The sequence below is a fragment of the Panthera leo genome, chromosome D4 (genome assembly GCF_018350215.1).
Source record: "Panthera leo isolate Ple1 chromosome D4, P.leo_Ple1_pat1.1, whole genome shotgun sequence".
NCBI lineage: Eukaryota > Metazoa > Chordata > Mammalia > Carnivora > Felidae > Panthera > Panthera leo.
The window spans coordinates 66,122,074-66,143,289 of NC_056691.1; the positions used below are offsets into that span (position 1 = coordinate 66,122,074).

At 46.2% G+C, this 21,216-nt stretch overlaps 1 protein-coding gene across 5 annotated transcripts in view; it reads right to left on the bottom strand.

Annotated features, from left to right (window-relative positions):
* ABCA1 (ATP binding cassette subfamily A member 1) overlaps nt 1-21,216 on the bottom strand; it is a 132,374-nt gene that overhangs the window by 30,755 nt on the left and 80,403 nt on the right. For 4 of the 5 annotated variants that reach the window (XR_006195657.1, XM_042911876.1, XM_042911878.1 and 1 more), the window contains exons 12-28: nt 20,044-20,241; nt 19,024-19,229; nt 17,890-18,066; nt 15,725-15,947; nt 13,774-13,995; nt 13,157-13,361; nt 11,983-12,096; nt 9,703-9,874; nt 8,041-8,172; nt 6,965-7,107; nt 6,623-6,760; nt 5,384-5,604; nt 3,954-4,032; nt 2,905-3,107; nt 1,796-1,844; nt 1,495-1,608; nt 285-433 (exon numbers count right to left, since the gene is read on the bottom strand). Coding sequence is in view for 4 of the 5 variants with exons in the window: in XM_042911876.1 (XP_042767810.1) it covers nt 285-433; nt 1,495-1,608; nt 1,796-1,844; nt 2,905-3,107; nt 3,954-4,032; nt 5,384-5,604; nt 6,623-6,760; nt 6,965-7,107; nt 8,041-8,172; nt 9,703-9,874; nt 11,983-12,096; nt 13,157-13,361; nt 13,774-13,995; nt 15,725-15,947; nt 17,890-18,066; nt 19,024-19,229; nt 20,044-20,241 (2,745 nt within the window). In the remaining variant the exon portion in view is untranslated. Of the gene's footprint in view, nt 1-284; nt 434-1,494; nt 1,609-1,795; nt 1,845-2,904; nt 3,108-3,953; nt 4,033-4,059; nt 4,133-5,383; nt 5,605-6,622; nt 6,761-6,964; nt 7,108-8,040; nt 8,173-9,702; nt 9,875-11,982; nt 12,097-13,156; nt 13,362-13,773; nt 13,996-15,724; nt 15,948-17,889; nt 18,067-19,023; nt 19,230-20,043; nt 20,242-21,216 lie in introns of all 5 variants that reach the window. The other variant, XM_042911877.1, reaches the window with a different exon arrangement.

The following is a 21,216-nucleotide window of genomic DNA, read 5'->3' on the forward strand; positions in this document are numbered from 1 at the left end:
GCACTACTCCATGTCAGGCCCCATTCTAAGCAGTTACTCATTTTAATCCTCATAACAGCCCTGTGTTGCAGGTATGTTATCTTCATTCTAAAGAGGACTAGATGGAGGCAGAGAAGAAAACTTGCCCGCAGACGCATGAATGCCAAGAAGCAGTACTGGGACTGAAATAGTGTCTGGCCCCAGCATCCATCTTCTAACCATGACCCTCTCCTGCCTCCACTGGTCAGGGAGCCAGCAGCCCACCCATGAAGCCAGAGTCCCAGGCCTGGAACGGCTCTTGTTACCTGAGCAAAGAATCCCTTCCGACTCCGTCTGGCAATCAGCAGCCTCTTCCACAGAAGGGCCACAAACTGCTGCTGTGTGAGTTTCCAGCCCTTCACCTGGTAGGAGCCTTTGCCGTCCATCCCGCTGAGCAGGTCTGTCTCTCTGGATTCTATAAGAAGCCAACACCGAAGGTCACCTGTTATCTTAGGCAGTTTTGACATCACCATGCTCCTCCCTCCAACATCCTCAGCAACCATCTGGGAGGCTTGTGCTTGAAAGCACAAGTGTCTCAAAAGTAAAGGGCTTTCAGGACAAATCTGTGTCTGAGGAAAAGTTAGGACTCCAAATGTCCAACAGTAACAGCTTGTGCCTTCTAGTTCTTGTCCGAGGAGTACAGAAAATGAAGGTGCCTTGAGACAAAGCAAAATACGTGTTCACACGTAAACTGTTTTACATAGTCATTCAGATGAACCAAGTCATCCTCACTTTCTCATAGAATATTCTATGCAGCCATGCATTTAGGCTGACATAATTGAGAACACACGATGCAGATCTGTCTCCCATCCATTATATTTTTGGTAAAAGGTAGACACATTCAAATGATCTAAGTACCGACAATGCATAAAGTCAAAGAGAACATGAGGGCCACACACATGTGAGCAGGACTGAGACAGCTAGAAAGGTTTCTGCTCTGAACAACTATATCAAAATCCAAGTCTTACATTAATGATTCCTAACTGAGGTACTTTAACATCTGAACAGTATTTGTTTCACTTCTTGCCTCCCCTTCTCCATCCCAGTCAAACACACAGGGACACACTCATCCAGAATATCTAAGTCTAAGGTGCAATTAACTCTAAAAGCTGACTTATTAGAGATCCTTCAACCATTCAAACAATACTTATTTAACAATTAAACACCTAATGTATGCAAGAAGCCGGGTCTCCACAGAAAATAAATGAATTCAGAGGACTGAGGCAGCGTCCTTTTATATTTGTCTTGAGAAAAAGAGCCCAACTAAATGAAGAAAGCAATGAGGATAGGTTCTTTCAGGATGATGGGTTGCCCAATGCTAGAAAAGGAAACGTGGCTTTTTTCATCTTCCCCCTTCCCTTTGGACCCTGTATGCGTCTATCATCCTGAGCTTAAAGCCATCAAAAGGAAACGTTGGAGTACACAAGACAGAAATTCACTTTCCAACAACAGGATACAAATCTTCCCCAAACAGACCTGGGTCTACATCAGAATCATTAGGATCAATGACATCATCTTCAGTGAATGGGCGAAGACAGCTTTGCTTGTCCCCAAAGGCCCGTCTGTTTCGTCTTGCTGGCAAGGTGCCATCTGAAGGCAAAATGAAGAGATTCACATTTTATTTTTAACAAAACTAACCCTCCTCATCTGTCACGATGTATACACTGAAAATAAGAATGTGATGAAGCAAGTCAAAGGGAAAGGCACAGTACTGGTGAGCCAAGACAGCCTGTAGAGGGTGCTGCCCAGAGTGCACACAGCTCCCCCAGAGGGTTACCTGAAGTCTCAGCGTCCACCCCACTCTCTTCAGCCACTTTGAGAAATATCTGAAAAACAGAGGGAGAATATTCTCAACACCATTTTATGACAGCAACCATCACCCCCACAATTATTACATTATTGAGTGACTTATTAGCCCCTAAAGACAAAAAGTAAAAGCTTCCTTTAATAATAATACTTTCTCAGTCACTTGGGAGTGAAGGCATTTTTAGCTGGAGAACATTTCCTCAGTAGTCAGAACTATCAATCCAAACAATCCTTTTCAAATTAAAGGCATGACATTACAACACGACAGCAGAAGAAATTCGTTCTGCATCTACAGGGAGCCCATCAGGTGGCCTCTTCCAGGTCTATGGCTCCAAATCTCTGAGTAAGCTAGCACCATGATAAGTCATCCAAGACAGAATGACCAAAAGATGATGGGTCCCCTATCACTAGAAATATTAAGTCAGGGATTCAAGTATCAGAAGAGAATGTGAACTAGCCAACGATTTCTAAATGCTGAACTATAGACCACAGCCTAGGAAGCATGTAATAATTCTGACTCAAAGACTCTGGCTCTGAGGCATGGAATTTTATTGTCAATAATATCCTCAGATGATTTTTGGTGCATGGCCAAGCTTGAGGACCACTGGGCCAGAAAAATGTTGTATCCCTCCATGTCTATGATGTTCTGTCTCTAAAGGGAGGCGCTGCTACATGGTAAAAAGTATGGGCTTTGCAGCCCACACTCAATCAACCCCGATGCTCAGGTCAGCGTCCCCAAGTGCCCATCTTTTCACTTACGAGGATTAAATTAAGTTACAATTATTTAAAAAAAGAATGCACCCTGTTCAGCACCAGGCACACAGAGATTCTCCATAAATGTTGGCTATTTATATGCATGGCTATGACACAGCCACATCAGGGAGCAATCCTAATAAAGCTCTCCTGTTATCTCACACCACAAATTTAAAAGTTAACTGTGGCCAACAATAGCTCAATATCAATGGCCCAAAGGAGCAATAACCTGCTTCATGGTAATCCTATTCCCCTGGGGAAAGGCAGGCTGCCTGTCCGGCCTTGGGACCGTGGGCTCCATTCTACTCTGACAGTCACTTAACTTACTTCTTCCAGCGTAGTCTCTGAGATGCCATAACTAGAGATGCCCAGGTCTGAGAGCCGGTCATCAATCTCATGGAAGAGTTCCACAAAGGCCCCCTCTTTTGCAGCTTCATAGGGCAGCACATAAGTCAGCTCATGCCCAATGTCTTCCACTAGCCGGGCCTCAGCCACATGCTTCCTGATGAGGTTGGAGATAGCGGATACATCTATAGGGACCAAAGCACAGTGACAGCTCAGCTGGCTCAGAGTCCTCCCCATGCCTACTCCTCAGAAGCTAGCTGCCCACACAGGATACCTGTCCCAGATACTGAAGTCAGTCTACATGTTCATCTCTGGCCTGAGAGTTTCTGGGAGTGAGGACTGGGTCTTATTCACCCTTTTATCACCAAAGCCAGGCACACTGTAGGTTCTCAGTACATTGTGGGTGGGTGGGTGGGTGGGTGGGAGGGTGGAAAGATGGAAGGGCGGATGGGTGGGCGTGCAGAAGACTTTCTGAGGTTAAAAGCTTTGTGTCTGTTGCCTCAACTCTAGGATTCTTCAATGGAAAGCTTGAGTAGAGGTAAAGGATCCTTCACCCTTCCTTAACCTTCTAAAGGAGGCTCCTTCATTTACCTCAATAAAGGGGCTAATCAAACAGTTCATGGAAGGAGACACCTTCCTGGAAAAAGCCAGTTGTTAGGACTGGGCATAGACAGACACAGTAAAGCCTTCTGCTCCATATGTGTTACTGGTGACACTGGCCTCCTATATGTACCTCCTAAGGAAGACACAGCAGGCTACTCTCCATCTTCTGAGTTTTTGCTCTCCTTCACTACTGAGCTCCAATCCCTCCCCATAGTGTGATCCTCAGCAACTCATCCCTGGTCTCCAGGGTCCAGCCAGATCCATTCCCGAGGGGGCAACCCCCCGACCCCCAATCATGTCAGCTTCTTGGGGACACTGCCCTGCCAGCTCCCAGGCCAAGCCCCAGGCTCCCCAGCAAGCATTAAGCCAATCTACCACCAAGCTGCACCCTTCTCCCACAGCCACCCGGCCCCAGCCCAGCAGCAAACCTTGAGTCAGCGCCACCAGCCTCTGCACCTCTCCTCCTCTGCCTCCACTCTGCCCAGCTGGGGGAAGCTCAGGCACCACCTGAATAAGAAACCCCAGAATCCTTACCGATGGTCAGCGTGTCACTTTCATGGTCGCTGCCCAGGCCAGCATCAGAACTGCTCTGAGAAACACTGTCCTCCTGATGGCAAAGAAGGAGGTGAGAACGGGTCAGGGACTGAGCAAGGTACAGCCACCAGCACCTTCGCCAGGGAGGGCTTCCATGAGGCTCTATTGTGTGTGAACTGGAAAGGCTTCTCTTAGGAAGCAACGAACAGGGCAGCCATGGCTTCTGAAGCCACTGTCTGACATACATGTGCTGTGTGGATGGGAGGTCAGGAAGCAGAGCTGTCCATGGGACCGTGGCCTGCCAATGAATGCTGTAGCCAGGCATTTACTGACCTTTGTAGACACGGGATTCACCTGGCTAATTGGTCCAGTGCTTCTCCAGCTTTAATCTGTGTTTAGTCACCTGGGGATCTTGTTAAAATGCAGATTCTGATTTAGTAGGTCAGAGTTGGGCCCACATTTCTGCATTTCTAACAAGCTCCCAAGTAATCCCAATGCTGCTAGTCCTCAGACCACACTTTGAGTAACCAGGCACTAGTTAAAAGGTAAATAAGTGGACAGGAGTTGAAGATTAGGATGTAAATGTTTTAGGTGCCACTGGTTCCAACACATAAATCAAATCAATCTCAGGCATAGACTGAAGAACAGAGGAAAAAACATACCTGGTTATTGGGTTCTGGTGCCACCTCTGTTATTTACCTGCTGGATGACCTTGAATAAACTCCACAATCCCTACTTAACCTAACCTGGGGTGATAATCACAATACCTTCCCTCCCAAAGTTGCTCTGTACTTTGAGATGATAGAAGTTTAAAAAAAAAAAAAAAAGTTTGCAAGATAACAAGGCTACAAAGAATTAACTATTATCATTATATTCTTTTATGCCCAAAATCTGCTAGGGTGAGGGTCAGGCATGAAATCAGTGCTCAATAAATATTTGCTGTTTTGTAGGTTAAAAGTGAAGGTCAATGAGATCTAGAGGTAATAAGCAGCAACAGCAGGACTTTCTGGAAATAGGGTTCCTCACTCTCAGCGAGTCTTTTTCCTTCGATATAATAAAGCCCTCTAAGGACCTTCCCTATCACTCACTGTGCCTCCATAGGAAACAGGAAGTGGGATTCAACCAAGTTCGGACCGCAGGAACACAAGCGCCCTGAGCTTTCCACATACAAAGTATGATGTGATTTCAAAGGGACCATAGCACAGGGCGATGGTGATCCCCACGCGGCAGAGTGGGGTGGAACTGAACAAGCCACTCACAGCCGACCAGCCCTGAATACACTCCCTGGACCCAGTACAAGCCCAGCACTGAAAATGCAACTCACCTTCTTCAGGTATGACACAGTGCTACTGCTATTTCTGCAGGAACTGAGGGAGGATTCCACATCTTTCTTGACAAGGGTCAGGTAGTAGCCTGTTCCCAGCTGGTTCTTGAGAAACAGGGAGGAGCCCACACAGCACAGCTTCCCATGGGAAATGATGGCAATTCTGTCCCCCAGGATGTCTGCTTCATCCATGTGGTGTGTGGAAAGAATAATGGTCCGGCCTGCCAAACACAAACACAAGGACGTGGGACTAGTGACGCCTGTTGGTTCTCACTGACTGAAGCAGCTGGAACTGCAGAAATCTTAGCAGCGGTAACCAAGGCAGAAGAACCTGGAAGCCTGGGTGGCCATGACCCCGAAGATGGAACAGTCAACCTCACAGATTCTGCATCCTCACAGGACAAAGAACATAACATTCATTTGGGAAAGTGCTACATGTCAGGCAGCGTGTGAGGGGTCTGCATGCATTCTCAAGTAACTTAATCCTCTATGAAGCAGGCACTGCTGTTATGATAGGTAAAGAAACTAAGACAAGTTAAACGACTTCTCCAAGTTCTCAGGGCCAGCTAGAGCTGGCCCCAGAGTCCATGATCCTCATTTGCTCATCTACTTTTTCAACACATATATGGCACCATGTCGGGAACAGAGATGAACAAAGACACAGCCTCCGTTCTCGGCAGTCTCAACCTATAGGGGAACATAGTTAAAATAGACACATCTGAGTTCTATGCTAGAGGTAGCTCTGGTGACCATGCCCGTTATCCCCATTACTTTTCTTTCTGGCCCCTAGATCACGAAGCCTAAATTTTAAGTGTCTTGTAAACCAGGACTTCCACATACATACCATGGGTGAGCACAGAGCTTTAAGAAAAGAAGTCTGAGGGGCGCTTGGTAGCTCAGTCAGTTAAGCATCCAATTTCGGCTCAGGTCATGATCTCACAGTTCATGAGTTTGAGCCCTACATTGGGCTCTGGGCTCACAGCTCAGAGCCTGGAGCCTGCTCTGGATTCTGTGTCTCCCTCTCTCTCTGCCCCTCCCCTGCTCATTCTCTCTCTCTCTCTCTCAAAAATAAACACTGAAAAAAATTTTTAAAAGAAAAGAAGTCTGACATTTTCCTTGAGAAGCAATTCTGTTGCTCTAGCAACAACAGCCATGAGACACAGCCCCAGCCATACTTCTCAAGAGTTTCTCCATCCCTCCCTCCCAGTCCATAACTCAAAATAAATACACATCGGCTACCTTGTCGATATTTCAGCAGTAGCTCCCATATTCCCCTGCGGGAGTAAGGGTCCACGCCAGCTGTGGGCTCATCCAGAATGACAACCTTGGATCCCCCAACAAAGGCCAAAGCCACAGACAGCTTTCTCTTCATTCCACCTAAGAGACAGAGAGAGAGAGATGTTCCAGAACTAGCCCCAGACAGCAAAGGCAGAGGTATTGAGGGACAAATGAAGGCACCTACTTGGGGACAAGCCAGGGACGCATTTATGACCTACTCACCACCCCTATGGGGACACTGGGGCAGCTGTTGTTTCCCTGGTCTGTGCATGTGGGGGAGGTTGTTGGAGGAGGGAAAATCACCTGAGAGCTGACTTGTTTTGCTTTTCAGTTTACTGGGAGGCAAACCAACATCCAGGGCCATTTGCTCCATCTCTGCTTTCACATGCTTCTCTGAGAGCCCCTTTAGACGTGCATAGAACCAGATGTGTTCTTCCACAGTCAGCCTGGGGACAGAGGGCAGGTCAGATCTGCACCCCCCAGGCTGCATCAGAATACAGTGCTTCCTGACCCAGAACAGAATAGGCATATTTCCACCGCCCCAAACCTTTTCTAACTTTATAAACTTCTGAAAAATAATAGGAAGAATCAAGACAGAACAACAGTAAGCAACACCTAAGCTGCTGAAGAAGCCAAAACTGTAATGTGACAGGTCCCTTCCTACCAATTCTCAGCAGGCCTGCCCACCACACATCAGGCAGCTGCAACTTTCAATCTCAGGTCCTCAAAGGGCCCACCCTGCAGCCCCATCAACCAAGAAGCTGGCTTGGCAATCACCTGGAGCAGCCCTCCTGAACCTCAAAGGACCTCACACTACACAAGAAAGGAGGTCCCTGTGGAGGACATGAGCCTGAGCTGCTTGCATTAGGTACGAGGACACTGGGGCCCAGAAGGGGAGAAGTCCTTGCCCAAAGTCACAGAGCTCAGGTCTTTCTCTGCTCCAGCACAAGGGCTCCCTGTGGACCTGAACTGCAGACAGGGCAACGTGAATGGAAACAAAGCCTTGAGCAGGAAATGCTGGGCCATCGTGACAAAGGCCTTGAGGCACTGCTAGGTTCTGGGCGTTAGAGCCGCAGCTGGCATCGAGGAGGCATGTGGTGAGAGAGAGGATGGGCTAATTGGCCCTCTAAAATGTCAGCAATGGACAGCACTATTTCCCAAGTCCACATCCACCAGCTAGACTGATGGGACCTCTCCCCCACCCAACAATCACCTCCAGCTTTTCCTACAACAATGGACAACCAGGTCTCACAGTGCAGGGAGGTGAGACCCACCACCCTCACAAAAGGTAAAATGCTTAAGTCCCACTCCACCCATGACTCAGGACACACACATCCAGAGAGGGCTTCCTTCTCACACACAGTGCTGCTGGTACTCACATGTCAAACAGCACATTGTGCTGGGGACAGACCCCCAGGTTCTGCCGGATGGTGCTCATCTCAAAGCGAATGTCTTTCCCCAGGATGTAGGCAGTGCCCGAGGTGGGAGGGAACAACCCCGTCAGGATTGACCTGAGGACACAAATTTCCAAGTGCAAGAGTCAGTGTTAACCCCTCTCCTCCAAAATGCTCCAGGCCAGGCTGCAGAGTCAGGACAGCTACGGCAAGGGTAGCAACCGTCCCACACCCCCATTCCTTCCTAACAGACCCTAGCTGCCCTGCACGAAGCAAAGAAGTCTTTGCTTTAGTGAATAACTAGGAGTGAGCCTATGTGTTGGAAACAGCACTATCAAGAGATCTGTTTTTCAATGAAGATTCCAATTTGCAATGGAAAGTACAATTTGAGGGGTGCCCAGGTGGCACGGTCGGTTAAGCGTCCAACTCTAGATCTCAGCTCAGGACATGATCTCACAGTTCGTGAGTTCAAGCCCCACATTGGGCTCTGTGCTGATGGTGTGGAGCCTGCTTGGGATTCTGTCTCTCCTTCCCTCTGCCCCTCCCCTGTTTGTGCACACACTCATGCTTCCTCTCTCAATATAATAAACTTTAAAAAATTTTTGAAAAAGGAAGTACAGTTTGAAACAAATATTTTCTAAGTCTAAAATCATATCCATGAGAAATGGACAAACCAAACAAGTTATTCAAAGATAAAAATCATTTTTGTGTTAGGCAGTATGACTTTTGCATGCCTTTTAAAAATTATCTGAGCCTGGGCGGCTCAGTCGGTTAAGTGTCTGACTTAAGCTCAGGTCATGATCTCACAGCTCATGAGTTTCAGCCCTGCATTGGGCTCTGTACTGTTACTGTCAGCTTAGAGCCTAGAGTTTGCTTTGGATTCTATGTCTCCCCCTCTCTCTGTCTCTCCCCTGCTTGTGCTCTGTCTCTCTCTCTCTCAAAAATAAACATTAAAAAAACTAAAAATATGAAAATAAATAAATATAATCTGCCATGTTCATATATTGATTTTGCATTAATAAAAAAAGAAAGAAAAAAAAAAAGACTACGACGACATATAGGAAAAGGTCATTATCCCCAAAGACATACCCCTAGCAACGGTTGAGGGACCACACTGAAAGTCACTGAGGCTAACTCTGGTGTTTATGGCCCGTGCTCCCTTCTGAGGCTGCCCACTGTAAGGTCTTTATAGGTCTCTATGGGTCCCAGGGAGGGCAGTCATACACCAGCTGTCTGGCCATACCTCCTTAGCAACAGAGCTCCTGGAAATCACTACTTCTCTCCAACATATCAAATCTTTCTTCCCACATTCCTGCTTCAGAGTTCTAACCAAACTGATTCAAGAGAATCTTTCTGAGAGCTGTCACAACCTCATGTTCCAGCAACAGTGTAGAATTCTGAGAACTCAATGGGAAAGGTCATCAAGAGGCTCCCAGGCAGTTTTACTCTTAAGAAAGAACATCTAGCAAAAATCAGCACTGGGAACTCACTCTTGTGATTAAGTAATATGAGCCATTCATCAGCTCCTCATGTGCTCTGCCTCTGCCTCTGCCCCAGTGACCAGTGCAAACGTCCTTACGTATGGATTTCTAACTGCACTACAGAACCTTCCTGTGGCTGATTCTGAGAGCCGCACCCTCTTCTTACATGGTGGTGGTCTTCCCAGCTCCATTGTGGCCCAGGAAGGAGGTAATCTGGCCCTCATAGAAATTCAAGGCCAGGCCATCAACAGCCACCTTCATGCCATCTCGGTAAACCTTCATCAAGTTCTGAATGGACACGCCCAGCTTCAGGTGTGTGGGTTCCTCCTCCATGCAAACTGTCAGAATGCAGAAGACGGGAATGAACTCACAGAAAATACCGACAAGTGGAGCACAAAGACAGAGGGGCTGTGCCTGTCTTTCAGAACTGTCCTTGGATAGTTCTGGTTTCTCAGGCATGCAGGGAACTAACATTTATTTAGGGTCTATTCGGGCAGTAGTGTTGGTGATAGGAATTCACTGATAAAGGAGAATTCACAGTCTATTGGGAGAAAAAGATTTGACAAGCATTTAAAATATACGAGGCTGGGGTGCCTGGGTAGCTCAGTTGGTTAACTATCCAAGTCTTCATTTCCACTCAGACGATGATCTCACGGTTTATGGGATTAAGCCCTGCATCAAGCTCCCACATCAGTACGGAGCCTGCTTGGGATTCTCACTCTCTCTCTCTCTCTCTCTCTCTCTGTCCCTCCCCCTGCTCATACACACGTGCACCTCTCACAAAATAAACTTAAAAAACTAAAATATAGAAGGCTAAAAATTGTTTAAAAAACACATCGAAAAATGCCATGGAACTGAGCAATAGCCAGACCATGCAACACTTCACAGCAATAAAAAGGAACAAACTACTGATACACATCACAACTTGGATGGATCTCAGGGGAATTATGCTGAGTGACAAAGAGTCAATCTCAAAATGTTACATACTATATGGTTCCATTTAGATCACATACTAGAAATAATAAAATGTACAAGTGGAGACCAGATTAGTGGCTGGCAGGTGTCAGGGACCGGGGAGGAAGGGAGGTGGAGGTGACTGTGGCTTTCAAAAGGCAGAATGAGGGGGTCCATGTTCATAGAACAGTTCTGCATCTTGACAGAGCTAGTGGTTACATGGATCTGCATGTGACAAAGTGCACAGAACTAAATACACACACGAATGAGTCCATGTAAAACGGGTCCAATCTGAAGAAGATCTATGAGTTGTACCAATGTCAGTTTCCTGGTTCTGATACTGTGCTATAGTTATGCAAGGTGTTACCACTGGGGGAAACTGGATGAAAGGCACAAGGGAACTGTCCCCCACCCCCATTCTGTTTTTTGCAACTTCCATGAGTCTGTAATTATTTTAAATAAAAAGGCTTTTTGTTTGTTTTTCAGAGTCATGCGATCTCAGAAGAGGAAGTGACTGACCACCTAGGACTCTAGAAAAACTGCACAGGGGAAGGGGTATGGAACTAGATCTTGAGGAAGGAGTAGTAATTTAGAGGGCAGGCAAGTTAAAGAAAGGGATCATCCATGAGAGGACACAGCACATACAAAGGCACAGCGATGTGGGAGAGCATGACATGTCCTGGCGACTGTGAGCGGTTCTAGGTGATTGATTCAGAATTAGGTGTAGACAGGAGGTTGGGCAAGACGAGGAGGAACAGCAGAAGAGGCTGGGACAGTGGGCAAGGCGGGTTGTAAGTTGTCTAGTGTGCTTGCTAAGGAATGTCAGACTTTTCCACTGGCAACTAGGGGAAGGCAAAGAAGAGATCAGCAGAAAAGGGACTGACTAACTACTTAGGAAGCCACACTGAACACTAAGATATTTTCTCTCCAAGAACCTGAGCCAACAGCCCAGAAGGCAGAGCTTTTGCTAAACTGTGGGCACCTCCACGTACCGTCAGGAGCCAGGAGAGGATCAGGGCTCTGGGTAATGAGGGGTGAGACTATCAAGAAGCACAGACTGAGCTCTGGCAGCCACTTGGTGTCAGCCTACATAGGTTCATATATCTATCACTATGACAAGGCAGGCAGTGAGGTTATGGTTCCACAATGACAGCTGTCTTTACCTCTTCTTCTTAGCTATTAATTTATCACGAAGAGTGTGTGTTGGAGGAAGGTATATGTGTGGAAGTATAGAGATCAAGGGCCTCTTTCCTAGAAGCCAAGAAAACAAAGGCAATGTCCCTCAGGGAACCAGATAGCGACTCCCCAATAAGTCAAAAACAGCACAGGACACAACTGGCATGGGAGAATTTGGAAAGATGCACTGCATGTGATTTCTCTACCCCTAGAGTGGTTTTACATTTTCTAAGGGGCAAAAGCCATCCTTTGCCCCTGACAGCGTGGGGGTGGAGTGGGGGTGGGGGTGGTGCTCAGGCAGGTCAGCAACACTTACTTTCTGATATTCCCTTCTGGCTGGAACCAGGGTGGCTCTTCTCATCGCTTTCCTCACCAAACCAGTAGGATTTGGTGCAAGGAAAATACCAGGGCCTGGGTATTCCATACTGGCCTGAAAGCAAAGATAAAAAACAAGATGTAAGACAAGCTTGGCAACATGCTAGCATTCCCAAGGTATCACAGCCAGAACTACGCCCTCCTTGACACAGCTTCTGGAGATGGGACAGACTGGGATGGAGGTGGCAGTAGGGGGAGCTAATATTTGCTGAGACCTACTATATGTAACATACATTCTACACCTCTCTGAATCCTCAAACAACCCCATGAGATAGGTTATCAACCCCATTTTACAGATGTGGACACTGAGGGATAAGTAGCCTACCCAAGGTCACTCAGCCAGTAAGTTAAGAACTCAGACTCTGAATCCAGATCTGTATGATACAAAATTGCATCTTCCATGCCGGAAGCCCAGGTACAGGTCATAAACATTTCATATACACTCCCTTAGAGGAAAATCAGGTGAACCAGAAAATGTTAAACCTCACTCTCTCAGAATTTGATCTATATAAAAATGTATCCAAGGCAGGTCTTGGTCAAGGAGATTTATTCAGGGAATATGAAAATGAATTTTTATGAATGCTCATTTGATTGAATCACAGGTAAGGGCTTAGAGCCAACATCTCTTACTATTCACAAGCAGTACTCAGGCAACAAGAACGTCTCCTGGTGGGAATTCTGGGGACACAGAATTAGAGAACTGGGCCAGCACTAGAAGGAGGAATCTTCTGGATCAGCTGACCCAGTGTTACCCAACCAGATTTGTCCTCAAGGACCAACACTTACCAGCTGTGTGTCGCCAGGCAAGGTACTTTTTTGATTCACAGTTCCCTCATTTGCAAAAGAGGTTTGTGAGAGTAAATTCCAAAGTATACCTAACATTTTGCACAGCACCTGGCGCACAGTGCTTGAGAAATGAGAGCTATGTCAGTAGCAAGAGTTATACTTTCAGCATCAGCTGCTTCTCCTTGGATGGCTTGCCTTGGGTCTAAAGCCCTAGCCACTTTCCAGGGAGCACTGAGCTCTGTAGAAATTCCAGCAAACAAGGGGAGCTCTTCAGCTAGAAATTACATTTCCCTAGCAGATGGCTAAAGCAGTGTGGAAGCCCCATGTACCTGGAAAGACAGCCTCGATGTACCACGTCATCACTCCATAGATAAAGGTGTCGAACAGCATCATGGAGACTGACGTGGTGAGGTTGAAGCCATCTTCCTCCATGGGGCTCTCAAACAGGTTGTCCCACTGCACCCCAATGCCCTGCTCCTCAAAAAGGGCGAAGTATTCACAGCCAAACCCAAAAGCCACAGGAGACAGCAGGCTCTGTGAGAAGGAGGCGAAAGTCACTTATCCATCTCCTGGTGTCTCATTTTCTATTATTTCTAATGTAAATTCCACCCAGAGAAATTTGAATTTGCAAAATGGATCAATTACAAGATATGGAAGTATTCACCTACAGATCCCTTGAGGGTAGTGGGCTCACTAACAGCATATAAAAGGATTCTATTTTTAACTGCTCATTATGCACACACATTTCAGAAATGCATGCATGATGGAGCGTACAACTTTTAGAATTTTATGCTTCCAAAGATACCCCAAAGGCTCAGCAATCTTGCATCCCATGCCCACCGACCCCCACCCCCAGATACACACACACTCCTCTCCTGTTCTCAGCCTTGGACTACAAACACCCTGCGGCTGTGCCTGCAGCTCCTGCCCAAGGGTGGTTGCTCACCACGAAGATCTTGAGCGTGAAGCCCACATAGTCTTGCCACGCCACGCACAGAACGTAGGGCAGGTAGAGCATGAAGTAGATGATGCCCCCGCAGGCTGCCGCCAGGTTGGCTCTGGAGAAGAGTGTGCTGATCAGGAAGCACTGCAGGATGGTCACCACAGCAAACACGGACAGAAAGACAAACACCACGCTGGGGTCGCTGTAGGGCAGCAGGTTTCCTAACTGGGAAAGAAGAGACCTATTAACTGTGCTGCCCCAACAAGCAAGCACATCCTTGCGCCATCTATGGGAAGAAGCCAGGGCTTACTCACACTCATCTCAGAGGTAACATAGGGGAACAGCACTGCCCATTGTTCTGATGAGGAAACTGAGGCTGAAATAGCAGGATGGTGACTAGCCCAAGACCACACAGCAGAGACAGGAATACAGGAGTCCAGGGCTGAGATTCAGTCAGACCCATCCCAACGGACAATTTTGTTGTTTCTCCAAGAAATACCACTACCTGGTTTCTCCTCTTATAAGGACTAGGACTCTCCCTCAGCACGAAGAAAGAGTTGTGGGAGACAGCATTCTAGGACTTCCCCCTCCAAAAGCCATGGAAAATGGCCAGGAAACCTTACTATTCCCCCTTGGTAACCTGCCATGGGTTCTGCATTCCCACAATCATCCAAATCTTGTGGACTGGACCTTTCAAGTCTCTCTCTGCCCAGTTCATCTGGGTGTATCTGAGCAGGACCAGCCAGCATGTGGTCCCAGAGCAGTTCTTACCCACCAGCCACAGGACCACTGCCTCCATCATGGAGCTCCACCCTTGCAGTCAGATATCAGATGATGAGAGGAGGTTGATTTTAGAAAGCACCGCTCTGTCCTACTGTTGGGTGACCTCGGTGAAGCCCTTAACTTTCCTTGGCCTCATCTGCTTACAGGTTAAATGCGTTAGTGAAGGTATAATAAGAAAGCACAGGTGATGTGCTCTCTACAGTGCTTAGCAATCACTAAGTGCTCATTTGTAACTAACAGTAGCTAATATTCAACTAAATGTTAGTTCCTATCCCTTTGCACTCCCCTCACCTTGAAAACATTTATTTTTACATGATGCATCCTTAAAACAAATGGTTGTAAGGAAAAAAAATTAGTATACAAACCTATTAATATATGGGGTGGGCACAGAATACCGCTGCCCAGAGTCCCTTTGGAGGGGAAGCATGTTGCCTGGCAGTCACAGCAGACAGCGGTCAACTAGGTGTCAACTCCTCTGGGTCTGTCACAGCCACAGAAAGCTGCCTGGCCCTGGGGCACATCATTCCAATGAATGATTGAGGGGCCTGGGTATGGGGTGTGGGGTGTCAGGAGGGAGACCTTGGGGCTGGGTATTTCAGCTCAATAAGGAACAATTCCAGCAAGCTGTGTATGCTCCAGAGTGCCCGTGGGGCTGGTCCTGCACTGCATTTCATGCCTCCTCTCTCTGTTCAATCTTGCATACTCCCCATCCCTCCCATAGATGTTGATCCCTAATAAATACCCATTCACCAAACTCTCAGCCTCTGTTTCCAGAAAAACCTAAGCTGCAATAACACACATCTCTCAGATTATGGTTTTTAAAAATTCTGGCAGAATCACTACCCAATACGCCTAAGGAAATGCACAGCTCTCAGATGCTGCCAGGAACCACTGCCAAGGAGATGTCATGGCACAGTAAGTGTGTACCTACCTGGGAAGCAAGATCCCTGGGTTCTAGCCCTGCTCAGCCGCTAGCCAGCTGGGCTGACCCCTGGGCAAGTCATTGCCCCTTTTTGGGCCTCAGTCTTCCCGAATATAGAACGAGGAAATTTCAAAAGATGGACACGTATGACCCCTTCCCTCCCAAATACTCTTGGCTTTTCTCCTCACACAGCAGATGTTGGCTGTGCAGGAACTCCCTGGCAGCAGGGGGCTGGTGTGGCAGCCTTACTTTTAGGATGACCACCAGCAGGCCGGCGCTCACGAGCAGAGGAATGAGGCTGCTGATGAACCAGCTGAACCAGAGGATGCCATTGTCCAGGCCCATGATGCGCATGGTCTCCTTCAGCCGCGCCTCCTTCTCATACACGATGCCCTTGATGATCACAGCCACCGAGTAGATCCAGGCCAGCGTCATGAACAGAGGCATCGACCGGCTCATCACCCGCAGGAAGCTAGAGGCCCCACGGAAGGGAGGAGGAGAATTACAGGGAGTGAGAATCAGGCTCAGAGGCCAGCGTCCCCAAGCCTGCGTGCGGGAGGAAGCCCCGAGAGGGAGCCCACGAGGGGCAGACCCTCCAGACTGTGAAACGTACGGGTTACCAAAGCTTCATGAGGAGCTCAACATACTGACAGACCAATGGAGTGCCACCAAGTGGAGTTTCTTTGGGGTCTGCTTTAGCCACGAAGTAACTACGAGATGCAGGTTATTTTAAAGTACTAAAGAAACAAAAAACCAACTCCTTCTCTCACAAAAGTTCTGTATCTCCAAGGTCATCTCACTTTTGACTTGTACAACTTTGATCACAGATAATGTAGAAACAGACTCCAGGCAGCTCTTGTCAGTAATATTTCAAATTCCAAACTAGAATAGGAAATGCAGTACTGTGATGTAAAAGGGACACAGACTTTGGACCCTGGAACTCCAGGCTCAAGTCCCAGCTTTACCATTTATGCACTTATCTGCTATGTGACAACAGGCAAATGCCCTTAATGCATTAAGCTCCCATCCTGTCCTCATCTTAAGACATCCTTCCTAGAGTAAATCTTAGATGAGGGCTTGGGCAGTGTGTGGGGGTGGGGGGGTCTTTGGAAAACTCTGGCTAATCTTTCTGAAGGTAAAATACAAGATAATTCAGGATGACTTGGAAAAAGCTAGAGGGAGCCACATGAGGAAATCATTGCTCAATGCAAAGCAGACAGCAAACGTTAAGAAGAGGCTCCCCGCTCCTTCAGCACTCTGATCTCTACACAATTACACCAGAGAATAAGAGAATTTCCAGAACTTGGAAGAAACATTACATATCTCGGATGCCTGCAATAACTACACCTCTGCCTGTTCTTTCTTACAAGAAATCATTAGATCCAAATGCACAGTTCCCACGAGGTCTTGGCAGCTTAGTGACTAAGTACTGAAAGATTACCTAAAGTCTAAGATAAAAAAGGCCTTGTTCAGTCTTATTTGGATTGTTTCAAAATGTGATTCACCACTTATAAAGAGGGAGTGGACAAATTTATATGCAGTCACTCTTTACGGGTCTAGATCACGGTTTCTGTGTTTGGGGAAAGTGTATCTGTGTGCATGTGCCTGCATGTGTTTGTCACAACACTTTAAATTTGCTCTTTGAGCAAACTTTAACCAAAACGGGAAGGTTGTAAAAAAAATGTAAGTGCTGGGGGCACCCGGGTGGCTCAGTTGGTTAAGCATCTGACTTTGGCTCAGGTCATGACCTCATGGTTCATGGGTTTGAGCTCTGCATCAGGCTCTGTGCTGACAGCTCGGAGCCTGGAGCCTGCTTCAGATTCTGTGTCTCCCCCTCTCTCTGCCCCTCCCCCACTTATACTCTGTCTCTCTCTCAAAAATAAAAAAAAATTTTTAATATAAAAAATATATATGTAAGTACTGGTAACTATGGATAAAAAAGGAAGGAGGGGCACCTGGGTGGCTCAGTCAGTGAGGCGTCTGACTCTGGATTTCGGTTCAGGTCATGGTCTCACGGGTTCGTGAGATGGAGCCCTATGCCCGGCTCTGTGCTGACAGCATGGAGCCTGCTTGAGATTCTCTCTCTCCCTTCCTCTCTGCCCCTCCTCTCTCTCAAAATAAACAAACATTAAAAAAAAAAAGGGGGGGGGGAGATTACCAGTATGTGCATATTCATGTCAGTGATATGGCTGGAACAGTCAACTACCTCCATCTGGCATCTTATTTCCTAAAATCTTCACTGAATTTCAAAAAAGATTTTCTTGACCAAATCAGCACGCATGTAAAACAAATAAAATCAAAGCATCCTATCTCCTTTGGTATGTATGCACATGCTTGTGTATATGTGTATGTATGTTGCATATATACTCTCTCTAGGGATTGAGTTAACCAGCTACAAGAAGATGGTAACTTACATGTCATCGACATAACAGGGGTAGGGCATCTGCTGCACATAAACACCAGTTTTCTTCTCAGTGCCAGTCAGCACCCTGATGATTGCCTGTTCCACCACATCTTGCAAGTAGGCAAAGCCCCCCCAGACGTACCGCATATCCTCAAAGGGGTCAGCCCGAGGACCCGGGTCCCAGTACCTAAAACCAAACCACAGGTGATCAAATATTCATTAGAACCATAACACCAAAATAAGCCAGGGGCCCCTGGGTGGCTTAGTCAATTAAGTGTACAACTCTTGATTTTGGCTCAGGTCATGATCTCAGGGTTCATGAGCTCGATCCCTGTGTCCAGCTCTGTGCTGACAGCATGGAGCCTACTCGGGATTCTCTCTCTCCCCCCCTCTCTGCCCCTCCCCCACCCACACTCTCAAAATAAATAACCATTTTAAAATAAATTAATTAATTATAAAAAATTTTAAAAGCCAATCACTCACAATCCTGCCACCATTACAAAGCCACTATTTTCATTTTTGCATCTTATTTTCTGGTCTTAGCGATCATGTGCACTTATGTTGAAACACATATAATCAGAGTGGGCATACCACCTGTTGGTTTGGTTTTCTCCCCCTTTGTTTGCTACCTAACACTGCATTAAGTGGACATACCAAATTTTGCTTAGTCATTCCCTTTTATACTGGTTATTTGACCCTTTTTTTTTATTATATGAAATTTATTGTCAAATTAGTTTCCATATAACACCCAGTGCTCATCCCAAAAGATGCCCTCTTCAATGCCCATCACCTACCCCCCCCTCCCTCCCACCCCCATCAACCCTCAGTTATTTGCCCTTTTTTGTAAAAATGGATCATGCTAGTGCAGGGAACCTAAAGCCTTTTTTCTTTTTTTCCTCTTGATGTAATGCCGTGCGATTAATTCTCTTGAGTGGGAATGCTGAATCAAAAGATGATATTTTATGACCTTTGAAATAACAGTCTCTAGCAATGAATGTGCCACTTTCACCAAAATCATGCCACCAATTTGAGGGTTTTTTGGGGGGAAGTTCTACCAAGTTATTAGTTAAACTGAAGTGCCTCTAGTCATAATAACTGCTCTTGTCGTCCCCAAAACTGGCTGGTGTGACAGGACTGAACTCACCCATCTTTGATTTTATTTGTCCTCTCCACATTGTCGATGTCCATTCGGATCTTGTACTTGACATGATGGGGCAGCTCAACACTGCCAGGAGTGATTCCGGTGAACACGATCCCAGCCCAGAACTTCCTCTCATCCAGCAGCTCCATGGACTTGTTGATGAGCCGGACCTCTGTTGCTATCGGTTCGAGCTTGTTCAGGTTGACACACTGACGGAAGAGGAACAGCCTTCATAAGAGCACTGGTGCCCAGGATGATACACTGTGGCCAAGGCAGACTCTGTCCTAAGAGGGACACGCTGACTGCGAGCCATTTTTATCCCCATGCGCTCATCCTCTCCAAAGTCATTTTCTAATATTCAATTGAGAATGGAGTCTTTTGTTTTTTAGCTGCAATTTAAGAGTAATGCTGGAAGTACTTAGAGATAAGTTACTTATACTGATTTTTGTGGAGGGAAAGAGGTTGAAACAATGATCATACCTCATTCTCCTCGGTCTTCTTGGCAATTCTGAATCGTTAACTAACCAAGTAAACAGACCAAAACAAAGCAAAAACAAAAACACAAAACACAAAACAAAAACAAAACAAAAAGCCACACGCTCACAAAAAACACCTTATTTGTCCCTATTAAGTCACATAATTTTTAAAACTAGATTTTTAAAATGTAATCTATCCTATTAGATTTTAGATAAATTTAATAAATAACGCCTTTTTAAGGGCATGTTTTCTTGTCATTAGGTTTTGAGCTACAAAAGCTCTGGAAAACCTACAAGACGATGGACAAAAACACCCTTGAGGGAGATAGAATAAAGCTAGAGTTAGGTCTGTTTTGTTCACACGTTCAGTCATTCAACTTTTATTGAGTGCCTTTTGTACACCGAGCCCTGTATTAGGTTTGAGGGACACTACTGGAAATAAGACTAGACATTATTTCTCAACTTTCTTCCAATCCAAACCTCATTGGACCATCTCAGAGAAAGAAGCCAAAGACTTTTCCAAATGATCCATGGATCATATCCTCACCTCCATGAAACGAGAGATGGTCTGAATTGCCTGGTTGGTCTCATTGAAGGCTTCTCTCCAGGTGTATACAGAGCCATTGGCAGACTGGACATCCTCTGGGTGCTTGGCCAAAAATGCCAGGATGTCTTTAGCGGTCCAATCTAAGCCATCTAATTGCTGTTCCCAAAAGTGGTCATTGCTTCTGCTGTCCAACAGTGTCTGTCATCCCAATGAGAAAGTACAAGAAATAAACACCAACTAAATCTAGATACTAAGTCTTAAAGGATTTACAAAACCTAACCTTTTCACATATGTTGTCTTTTTTTTTTTTTTTTTTTTTTTTATCTTCATAGAAAACTGTAAGGTAGAAATAGTGTTCCCATGTTACAGGTGAGAATATGGAGGTTAGGGGAGTGGGGGGAAAGTATGATTTTAACCAAGGCTGAGTCACAATGCTAACAGGCATGGAAGTGAGACTCAGAGTCAGACTAGTCTGGATCTAGTGTCCATATGTTTCCAGCCTAGCCTAACAGATCAACTACAGTAACAACAATGATCATACTTACTCTGTACATTTTTTATATTAGATTTATAAGCTTTACCTCACACAACTCCATGAGGAAGATCTGTCTAAAAGTTCCCATTTTTACATATGGGAAAACAAGTTCAGAAGTTCAAGTCCCTAACCTAAGTTCACACAACTACTTTGGTAGCAAAGCCATGGTATGAAACATGGACTCTGATTCTACCAAATCTTCCCCCTGCACTATATCGTCGTCTTCTTTTGAGACTCAATCTGATGACTTGAGGGAGACATAATGACCTTATCTCTAGACTGAATAAGACAAACGCACTTGTGCTGTTTAGTCTGGGGAGATGCTGCCACTGTAGAACCAAGTAAAATTGCTGGATGCGTGGGTGGGGATGCAAAAGAGACCTGTCTTCCATTTTTCATTCCCTAGCTGGTTGGTTTCCCATGTGGGTCAACATGGAAGAGAAAGACAAACCAATCTGGTGTTCAACCAGTAGATCCAGAGGGCTGGGGCAGAAGCCTGCACAGTGCATCCAGAAAAATGAGTCAGCTCCAAACTCAGCTCATGGAAAAGGAAAAGTGGGTACAACTACTGTCACAGCTTTGTGAGGGAAGATGAAACTCTGGATCCACTGAAATGGAATCTCTAAGGAGCCAAACAC